The sequence below is a fragment of the Electrophorus electricus genome, chromosome 8 (genome assembly GCF_013358815.1).
Source record: "Electrophorus electricus isolate fEleEle1 chromosome 8, fEleEle1.pri, whole genome shotgun sequence".
NCBI classification, from domain to species: Eukaryota; Metazoa; Chordata; class Actinopteri; order Gymnotiformes; family Gymnotidae; genus Electrophorus; species Electrophorus electricus.
In genome coordinates, this window is record NC_049542.1 from 774,159 (window position 1) to 784,158 (window position 10,000).

The window sequence follows — 10,000 nt, forward strand, 5'->3', positions numbered from 1 at the left end:
TTGTTTATGATCAGGAACAAAGGTGATGAAATCACACTGCGATTGTGTAATATAAACTGCAGGTAAAGGTGTAGACATCCTGTAGGTTCCTCCCACAATGGATGTGCTGCCAAACTGTTTGCTGTGATTGGTCACACCTGGTTCAGTGTCGGGGACTCTACCTAGAGACAAGCCTATAGCTGTCGACTGGACTGTAGCTAATGACAGAACCCTGGATAAGAACAGAGAGCAGAACACAGCAGAATAAGATGAAGGACCCTTTAGGGCGAAATCAGTCAAACACCCACACACACACACACACACACAACTTGCACATACGTATGAAACATCTGCGCATACATATGAAACATTTTCACATAAATAATCTACTACTTACATTTGCGTATGATAACTTACACTTGCATATACACACACACTCATTTCTTGGATGCGTAAACACAATTTCACTATACTTGCATGTGTGTGTGTGTGTGTGGCCGTGTGTGTGTAAAACAATTTTCATTGCCCCCGGAAGTCATTTAATTGTAACAGGAAGACAAATATTTAACATCTATACAGCACGCTCATCAATATAATGTGAAGACACATCTCAAAAAAACAAAACAAACATCGTTATGTCAGCGTCAGCATTGTGACAGCTTGAAGATCATAGACACCAATGAAGGAATATTCTTAAAGTTCCACCACCAACATTTTGTACAACTCATAATAACACTCCTATACTAGCGCTCTCCACCCATGGTACATTTTATGGATCATATAATCAGTGTTTGGATCTGGGGTTTAATTAGCTTCACTAATTGATCTAAGGATTGTTTGACACTGACAACATATTGGTTCCCCAACGTTAGAAAACACTTTGAATTAAGAATTTTAAGCAAATTTTGGAATACACTCACAGTGTAGCGAGAACTATGTTTGGATAGGTTATGTTCAAACATTCCAGCGTTAACTGAATTACAAATGATGAGATTATACACTATGTATTAAGAAGTGATGAGATTATATGTTGTGTAGCCTGTAGACCTGCTGGGAACGATGTGGCTATGTCACACATGTTAGTTTCTCAGTATCCTCCAATCGGCCTACAGTATGTGAGGAAATATTCAGAACAAATATCTCATCATCATTTATTAGAATACACTCCCGATATCAATGACATTCATTATAAATATTGGCTAAGATAACGTAGCACATAAACTTATCATTTCCAATAGTAGTTATGTCCGATCAATAATCTGCAATCTTAAATTTTCAAATTTCCATAACTCATCAAGAGTTTATAAGCACATATAGCTCATTGACGATTAAACAAATGTCAGGTCGCTCTATACCTTATCAGGAGCGTGCTGTATTGGTTTACACACACGCGGCCACACACACACGCGTGAGCACAGCTAAACTGTGTTTACGCACCAGTGAATGAATGTGCAAGTGTGTGTGTAGGCAAGTATAAGTTATCATATGCAAATGTAAGTAGTAGAATATTTATGTGAATATGTTTCATGTGTATGCGCAAGTGTTTCATACGTACGTGCAAGTACTGTGTGTGCGCGCGCAAGCGTTTTACTGATTACGCCTTGAATGGCCCCTCATAAAATACTCCTTTCTCTCTCTCTCTCTCTCTTTCGCACACTCTCCTCACATCTCTCTCTCCCTCCCTCTAACGCACATTTTCCCTTCCTCTCTCACTCATACCCTCCATCTTTCTGTCTGTCAGGCTCCATATATCTTCTGTCTTTAGACCATTTTTGAAGCTAATGGTCTGGAAAACTGCTCTGTTTTTATAGCCTTCCCCCGCACACTCTCTCACTCTCTCTCTCTCTCTCCCTCTCTCTCTCTCTCTGCACAATAAACTCCATCATCGATGCCCACATAGTCCACAGCCCTTCAGTCAGAATTTACCATGGCAGGTGAAGATGGTAGTTTAACGTCTAACACAAGGGGGTAGTTTAACATCTGAAGGTGGTAGTTTAACATGGGAGGGGCCATTTACCGTGGAAGGTGAAGGTAGTATCCTAACAGTCTCCATGGGTGGGGCTACGTGTTCCAGTTTGGGTTGTCCCTTTTCCTCATCCTCATCCTCATCTTCCTCCTCTTCCTTGTCAGGTGGGGGAGGGGGCAGGGCAAAGTCAGGACACTGCCCAATTTCAGCATTCTCAAAAGCCACTGGATGAGAAAAGTCCACTGGGCTGTTTGATTGACAGAAATGGCACAGTTACTCTCTCTCTCTCACACACACACACACACACACACACACACACACACACACACAGGCACTCTAACATTGTGAATGTGTGTTTATATGCGTATGTGTGTATGAATGTGGGTGTGGGTGTGCGAATGAGTATGGGTGTGTGTGTGTGTGAGAGAGAGAATGTGAGTGTGTGAATGTGTGGGTGTGGGTGTGTGAATGAGTGTTTGTGTGTGAGAATGTGAGTGTGTGTATGGGTGTGTGAATGTGAGTATGGGTGTGTGTGTGTGTGTGTGTGAGCGTGTGTATGGGTGTGTGAATGTGAGTATGGGGGGTGTGTGTGTGTGTGTGAGTGTGTGTGTGTGTATGTGTGTGTGTGTGTGTGTGTGTGTGTCTTACCTTACACACACATGGCAGCTGGCAAGGGTCCAGGTTAGTGCTGCCAGCAGTGCTGCATTCACAGGGACGACACTCAGGGAACCCAGCGTAGCCAAATGCACAGGTGTCACATCTTTGCCCAGTGTAGCCCTGCTTACAGTGACACCAACCTGCAGACAGACCTGTGTGTGTGTGTGTGTGTGTGTGTGTGTGTGTGTGTGTGTGCGTGCACGCAGACAAAAACAAGCTGTTACATTCATAGTATGCCCTCTAATGCAACAAAAACCTGACACACACACACACACACACACACACACACACACACACACACAGGTATTGCTTTCCTCACCTATAACTCTGAGCTTCAGTGAACCCAATAAACAAATGTGTCGACTGTTCAACTTTCAAAATTCAAATGTTATAGCTCATTTGAACAAGGTCACAGTGTCACTGAAACACATTACTGTTATGAATGAGAATTTTCCACCTGCTAAACCTGTGTGTGTGTGTGTGTGTGTGTGTGTGTGAGTGTGTGAGTGTGGGAGCCAATTACAAGCCCCGAGGCGCTGTGCGTCTAACGAGCTATACCAGGTGTTCCGTCAGGCGACAGTCAGGGTAAAAGCAGGTGTGGGTGGAGCACTGTCAAGGTGAGGTGGATGTGGGCGGGGCATGCCGCACCTGCCCTGCCATGACTCTCGTCCGGTACGCAGACAGAGGAGACAGACCCTCTGAGGTCACAGTCACAGTGTGTGCAGGGACGAGGGTGCTCCGGTCTCACCTGAGAGAGAGAGAGAGATGCGTTTATGTTTTGTCATGATGTTTTATCGTTATGTTTGCCGTTAAGTCCGATGAGCGCCGAGACCAGGAGACTCACCTCTCTCGGTCGGTAATAACCAGCAGCGCACGACTGGCAGTTTATTCCGGCCGTGTTGTCAGAGCAGGCGACACAGACTCTGCCCCCTTCGTACACGCCATTGATGTTCAGACTCAGTTTCCCATCAGCCACTGTCTGGTTGTAGTAGCACTCCTCGGACTTGCCATGACAGTTACACTCCGCATGGAGCAGGAGTTCAATCGGACAGAGAGGAAACAGACTACAGGCTGGGGCAGACGTTTTGTCTGATGTTTTGTCTGATGTTTTGTCTGATGTTTTGTCTGATGTTTTGTTGGTGATTCTTGTTCTTTGCATTTGGTTTTTGACAATCTAGGTTTTGTTTTATTAATCTGTTTATCTTGCTTGAGGTTCTGTTGTGATCTGGGATCTGTCACTAGGTTCTGTTGGTAGGTTCTTTTGGGTTCTGTTGCTATGTTCTGCCTGGTTCTGTTGCTAGGTTCTGCTGGGTTCTGCCTGGTTCTGTTGCTAGGTTCTGCTGGGTTCTGCCTGGTTCTGTTGCTAGGTTCTGCCTGGTTCTGTTGCTAGGTTTTGAAGCGGCTTTCTCTGGGCTCTTACTCTCACAGATGTGGCGTGTCAGGAAGGTCCCAGCCATCCAGGGCTTCTGGTTGTAACCAGGGCAACAGCGGTCACAGCTCTCTCCACAGGTATTGTCCTCACAATCACAGTGGAGTTTCTGAGCCATGGCAACAACAACAGACCAGAACAGACAGTAGAGTCAGAGAGCAACCTCCACACACACACCTACACACACACCTACACACACACCTACACACACGTCTACACACACACCTACACACACACCTACACACACATCTACACACACACCTACACACACATCTACACACACACCTACACACACACCTACACACAGATCTACACACACACCTACACACACACCTACACACACATCTACACACACCAACACACACATCTACACACACACCTGCACACACGTCCACACACACACCTACACACACGTCTACACACACACCTACACACACACCTACACACACAACTACACACACATCTATGCACACGTCTACGCACACGTCTACACACACACCTACACACACACCTACACACACATCCACACACACACCTACACACACATTCTCTTAGAGGACATACACATTAGTGAACATGCACATTGTATTAGAGGACATACACATTAGATGACATATACATTAGAAGACATACACATTGTCTTAGAGGTCGGGTGTCACATGAAATGATTACCAAAACACAAAGACATCAACAGTCAGGGTTCACTTCTCTGAACCTTAAACCTAACACTAGAACATAACACTGGAGTGATGTGGAGTGATGTGGTCAGTAACACTGGAGTGATGTGGGGTGATGTGGTCTGTAACACTAGGGTGATGTGATGTGCGTGTGTGTGTGTGTGCGCGCACGCGTGTGTGTGTGTGTGCGTGCGTGCATGTGCGTGTGTGTGTGTGTCTGCATATGTGTTTGTGTGTATGTGTGTGTGTGTGCGCGTGTGTCTGTGTGCATGCGTGTGTGTGCGCGTGCGCACGTGAGTGAGTGTGTGTGTGTGTGTGCGTGTGTGTGTGTGTTGAGTGTATGTATAGAAGGGTTTTTACCTTGGTGATTATGTTGAGAGGACAGGCTTTAGCATGTCCATAACAGATACACATCCCCCCTACTGATATATCCTTAATGGAGTAGTAATACTGTAAACACACACACACACACACACACACAGATCATGTAACCTTTACACACACCTCATACCTACAGAATACATTTAGAGCAAACATGCTTCATTAGAGATGAGACCTAATAATCAATCAATAATCCACACTGTTAACCCTAATCTGAGAATGTAGGGACCATAATCCTCCCTGTAACGGATGTATGTTGTTTTTAGAGAACAACCTGGATGCAATGAGGACTTGCCCCTGTCAGTGTGTGTGTGTGTGTGTGTGTGTGTGTGTGTGTGTGTGTGTGTGTGTGTGTGCAGGGCCATAGCATGTGTCAAAGCATGTTTATGTGTGAGGGAAGAGTCTGTGTTTGTGAACGTGACAGAATAAGGTACTTTTGTAATTACTGAGTAGTTTTAATCAAAGCCCATCTGCACAAAACACAGCCTGTCTGTGTGTGTGTGTGTGTGTGTGTGTGTGTGTGTGCGTGCGTGCGTGTGTGTGTGTGTGTGTGTGTGTGTGTGTGTGAGTGTGTGTATCTCGAGTCTTCTCTCCAGCTCTCTCTTCCTGTCAGTCTCCCTCTCTGCATCACCACTCCCACCCGGAGTGTGAACATGAGGAACACGTGTCCCTGAGGGTCATTAATAGTTGTGACGTGCGTTTCGCAGATACTTCACAATTTAAATTGGTGTGTGCACATGTGTGTGTTCTTCACAGGACTGTAAACACCATACCAGAGGCACTAACTGCGAGATGTGTGCACCTGGTTACTATGGCGACGCCACCAAAGGAACCACCAGCGACTGCACGCCATGTTCCTGCCCACTACAAAGCCCAGCAAACAAGTGTGTGACGTCACATCCTGTCCCCTCATGACCCCTGAATGGGGTCGTACACACCTGATTCAACCCATCAGCCAATACCGGCTCTGTCAGGGGTCAAGGGTCACGGCAGGCCCAGTGCTGATTTTAGGCCTAGTCTCTCACACACACTACCACTGCCCCTCCACTCCACTCCTCCACTTCTCCACTCTAGTATTCTAATGGCTACCTGGCAACCCTAGCACTGCGGGCAACAGAACCCAGCAGCTGAGCATTCCGCTGCCCTGTCCAGAGGGGCTAAAGAAAGAGTTGCTCCCCCGAACCTCCCTAAACACACACACACACACACTGAAATCTGAGCTTCTTTTCCTCATCACATAACCAGCTAAGACACTATCTTTGGAACCTCTGTCCCCCCCCACCCTCTCTCTCTCTCTCTCTCTCTCTCTCTCTCCCTCCCTCTCTCTCTCTCTCTCTCTCTCTCTCTCTCTCCCTCTCTCTCTCTCTCTCTCTCTCCCTCCCTCCCTCTCTGTATGTCTGTGAAAGAGTGTCAGAGATGTCGATGTTCTCGTGAGGGACAGAAGGATGGTGGTTTTGAACTGTTTCTCTTTTCTTCTTTGTGTTCTGACGGCGACGTGGGCTCACAAACATCTCAGCTTCAGTCCCACATGCCACCAGGACGAGGACGGTCAGCTGACCTGTGACCAGTGCCAGGCAGCCTACGCGGGGCTGCGCTGTGAGAGGTAAGAGTCTCTCTCTCTCTCTCTCACACACACACACACACACGCTCAGGTGTGTTCTGTGCCGCGCGAGCGTCTGCAGTGACTAGGCCGAACAGGCCCTGTGCCTGGTCCCCCTCTGGAACTTGGGAACCCGCTTCACAGGGTCTTCTGAATGCCGTGTGCTATCCGGTGATGTCACTCCGGGCTGCAACAGTAACGGAGGGAAAAATTCAGCCCTGCGGGACGCGACAGCAGCGCTTGAGTGAGCGTGGTCAGGGGCTGATCTGGGATCAGCAGCATACCACCTCTTTACCTGTGTTAACTAAGACAGAGCACACAGGGCTGACTCCAGACCAGGCCCAACCACAGTGAGAGGCTTGATGAGCATGACCCCCCTCTTCGGATCATCGATTGGCTCATCTCGTCTCGCCAAGAGCGAGTCTGGCCCTACGCAGTTTCTTTAAGTCTAATGAAACACGTTTACTCTGGATTAATTTTGACCCGGGTCAATAGCCCAGTGACGGCAGTCCAGATTAGTCCAAATTTAATGTGACTGCATTTAGAATCTGCTGCTACTGGCTGTGCTCCGCTGGTGTCCGCTGGCTAAACACCCTGCACAGTCCACAGCGGATAGCGCCAGCTTGACTGAGTCCAAGTACAGTGATTTCTTTTAGTACTTTGTAATTAAAATGAAATTCCCTCTTTTCTCTGGGGCATCTGAGGTTTTTACGCGGTAGAGGTTATGTCCGTCCCACCCCCGGCCCAGAGCGGGGTGACTCTGGTCTCTCTTCTGGTGCCCTGATATTTTTAGCCCGGAGGGTTGTGTGGTCTGCAGTCAGTAAGTCTGGACGCCTGAGGGACTCTGAGAAAAGGAACGACGTTACAGCAAGTCGAGTCTGGCATTCGGCCGTGCTGCTATGCTGGTCTGAGGTGTGTGTGTGTGTGCGTGCGGTGTTACACTGTAATTGTTAGTAAATATCACGACAAGACAAGTAAGGGTGCTTGGCTTAGGAATTGGTTCTTGGGTCTATCCTGAGTTCTCCACATACACACACACACACACCATTAGTAAGAATGAGGAAAGTATTTCCATTACAGTATTCCCATTGTTTTCAAACATGACTCCTCACCCACCAGCACAGACCTCACGGCCACATGTGTAAGCCCCGCCCACCAGCACAGACCTCACTGCCACACGTGTAAGCCCCGCCCACCAGCACAGACCTCACTGCCACACGTGTAAGCCCCGCCCACCAGCACAGACCTCACCGCCAACCCTGTGTCAGCCCTGCCCATCAGCCAGCTAATAATGACACATTTTACTCTGAACAGTTTTTTACAGAGTAAGTAAGCAAACTTGATTTATGAACTAAACAAGCCCCACCTTATGTGCAAATTATTTTTAACACAGTGTAGGAAAGGAAATTTGAATTTGGCCCTGTACACCTGGCCCTCGTATGCTCACACACTCTTCCCGTTCACCATGAGAATTCTTATTTTCACGAGCGTGCCCCTGCTACAGTGAGGTGAAAACCTCTTGGAACGTCCCCACCTTGAATAAATGAGCGATGTTTTGCATTTGAACGGGGTTTGTAGACAGCTCAAGCAAGACCCAACTTCAGCGTCGCTGTTTCTGCTTGACAGACCAGTGGTCTCATTTCATGGCACGTTTTTAATATTTCATTTAACAACAGCACACATACAAGGGCTTTTTTGTTGTTTCTGACTATAGACTCCCTTGTAAACAGTGTCACATAGAGTACCCCTAACTCTGTGATTGATTCTGAACCTTTTTTTTTTTTTTTGTAAAGTTCTCTGTTGATGAAATTAATCATCTTAAAACAAATATTGCGTTTCCTTCCACGCGTACTGAAGTCTTCCCAGAGCAGAGAGGTTTTTGAGTTTCCTTGGAGAAGACTGTACTGTATCTTCTGACGATATCCTCCCCGAAAACATGTTGAAAGGGGGGCTTGTTTTTCCTTGTGGTATTCATTTCTAGTCGATTGTGATTGAACTCTTAGTGTTGGGTGTGTTCTAGAGTGTTTTAAGTGAACATGTGGTCTATTTTTAAAAATAATCTGGCCTTGATTCTGTGGATTCACTTAATTCAAAATGCAGTGGCTCATGGATACACAATATTATTCCGGCTGCCCTTTACTGATTTCCTGTGAATTTTAGGCCTTGACACACCAGCTCTTTCATGGCTCTGTACCGACATATTAGTCCACTATTCACACGCCAGGACTCAGTCAGCACATGTTATCAGTCCCAAGGACTACATCGAGACCGAAGAGTAACTGTGTTTTTGCAGTACATAGTCCTATACTATGGTACACCCTGACCTGTGATTACACCCTGACCTATGGTACACCCTAACCTGAGGTACACTCTGACCTGTGATTACACCCTGACCTGTGGTACACCCTGACCTGTAATACACCTTGCCTTTGGACATTAGACTTACTGAGTCCAAGGATCCGTTAAAAAAACCAAACTAAACTGACTTGTAGCTTTGCTTAGAAAGGTGCTTCACAAATAAATCTTTTCTTACTTACTAACGTTAATGTAGTTAATGTTGGCAATATCTACATTACTAAATAATATAGCTAACATCTATATCTACATTACTAAATAACAGCTAAGGTTGTCTATGTCTATATTACTAAATAACATAGCTTACATCTATATCTACATTACTAAATAACATAGCTAACTTTGTCTATGTCTATATTACTAAACAACATAGCTAACTTTGTCTATATATTACTAAATAGCACAGCTAACGTCTATATCTACATTACTAAATAGGACAGCTAATGTCTATATCTACATTACTAAATAGAACAGCTGACGTTGTCTATATCTATATTACTAAATAGCACAGCTAACGTTGTCTATATCTACATTACTAAATAACATGGTTATCGTTGTCTATGTCTATATTACTAAATAGCACAGCTAACGTTGGCTGTATCTATATTATTGACAGGAACACTTATATACTGTAGAGAGTGCTGCAGCTGGTGGGTGTGGTCAAACAACCTTCTTACTTAGGGTGTCAGTCTATGGTCGATGTTAGTGACAAAGATTTGCTGATACTGATTTCCTGAAGGCATTCGTTATGGCGTCTTCAGGATGTTCAGAATATTCCAGAAAATGCGTCGGCGGACATTCGGTGTCTGAATCATTCTAGAGATGTTTCCCAAGTCCAGGAGTGGGTTGCCCAGCCCTAGAGTTTGGCTGTGTTGGTGGCTGAGAATTCTGGGTGGTGTGTCACGACCCTTCTGAGAGAAATGTGACCCTGTAAAATGTACACGTTTACACCCGGA

At 45.9% G+C, this 10,000-nt stretch overlaps 3 protein-coding genes across 4 annotated transcripts in view; 1 reads left to right on the forward strand and 2 right to left on the reverse strand.

Annotated features, from left to right (window-relative positions):
• Nucleotides 1-2,222, reverse strand: part of LOC118241808 (laminin subunit alpha-2-like) — an 8,300-nt gene extending 6,078 nt beyond the window's left edge. Inside the window, exon 1 of one of the 2 annotated variants that reach the window (XM_035529025.1) lies at nt 1,997-2,222. In XM_035529025.1, coding sequence (XP_035384918.1) covers nt 1,997-2,032 — 36 coding nt within the window. In that variant the 5' untranslated portion in view covers nt 2,033-2,222. The remainder of the gene's footprint in view (nt 1-1,996) is intronic. The other variant, XM_035529026.1, reaches the window with a different exon arrangement.
• Nucleotides 2,133-5,156, reverse strand: LOC113568736 (laminin subunit alpha-2-like). The gene is made up of 6 exons (XM_035529122.1): nt 5,069-5,156; nt 4,023-4,140; nt 3,447-3,625; nt 3,251-3,350; nt 2,599-2,754; nt 2,133-2,140 (listed from the first exon to the last, which is right to left on the reverse strand). Exons 1-6 carry the CDS (start codon nt 5,120-5,122, stop codon nt 2,133-2,135), a joined length of 615 nt encoding a protein of 204 aa, XP_035385015.1. The 5' UTR covers nt 5,123-5,156.
• Nucleotides 5,157-5,845: 689 nt separating this feature from the next.
• LOC113568518 (laminin subunit alpha-2-like) overlaps nt 5,846-10,000 on the forward strand; it is a 51,405-nt gene continuing 47,250 nt past the window's right edge. The window contains exons 1-2 of the mRNA XM_035528985.1: nt 5,846-5,973; nt 6,606-6,692. Of these exons, the coding sequence (XP_035384878.1) occupies nt 5,882-5,973; nt 6,606-6,692 (179 nt within the window). The 5' untranslated portion in view covers nt 5,846-5,881. The remainder of the gene's footprint in view (nt 5,974-6,605; nt 6,693-10,000) is intronic.

Bases quoted from the DNA above. Each gene is read 5' to 3' on its own strand.
- LOC113568736 (XM_035529122.1), bottom strand. From the start codon at position 5,122: ATGTGTATCTGTTATGGACATGCTAAAGCCTGTCCTCTCAACATAATC. The intron at 4,141-5,068 runs GTAAAAACCCTT...GCCATGGCTCAG, and splicing joins CTCTCAACATAATCACCAAG to AAACTCCACTGTGATTGTGA. The intron at 3,351-3,446 runs GTGAGTCTCCTG...TCTCTCTCTCAG, and splicing joins GTTATTACCGACCGAGAGAG to GTGAGACCGGAGCACCCTCG.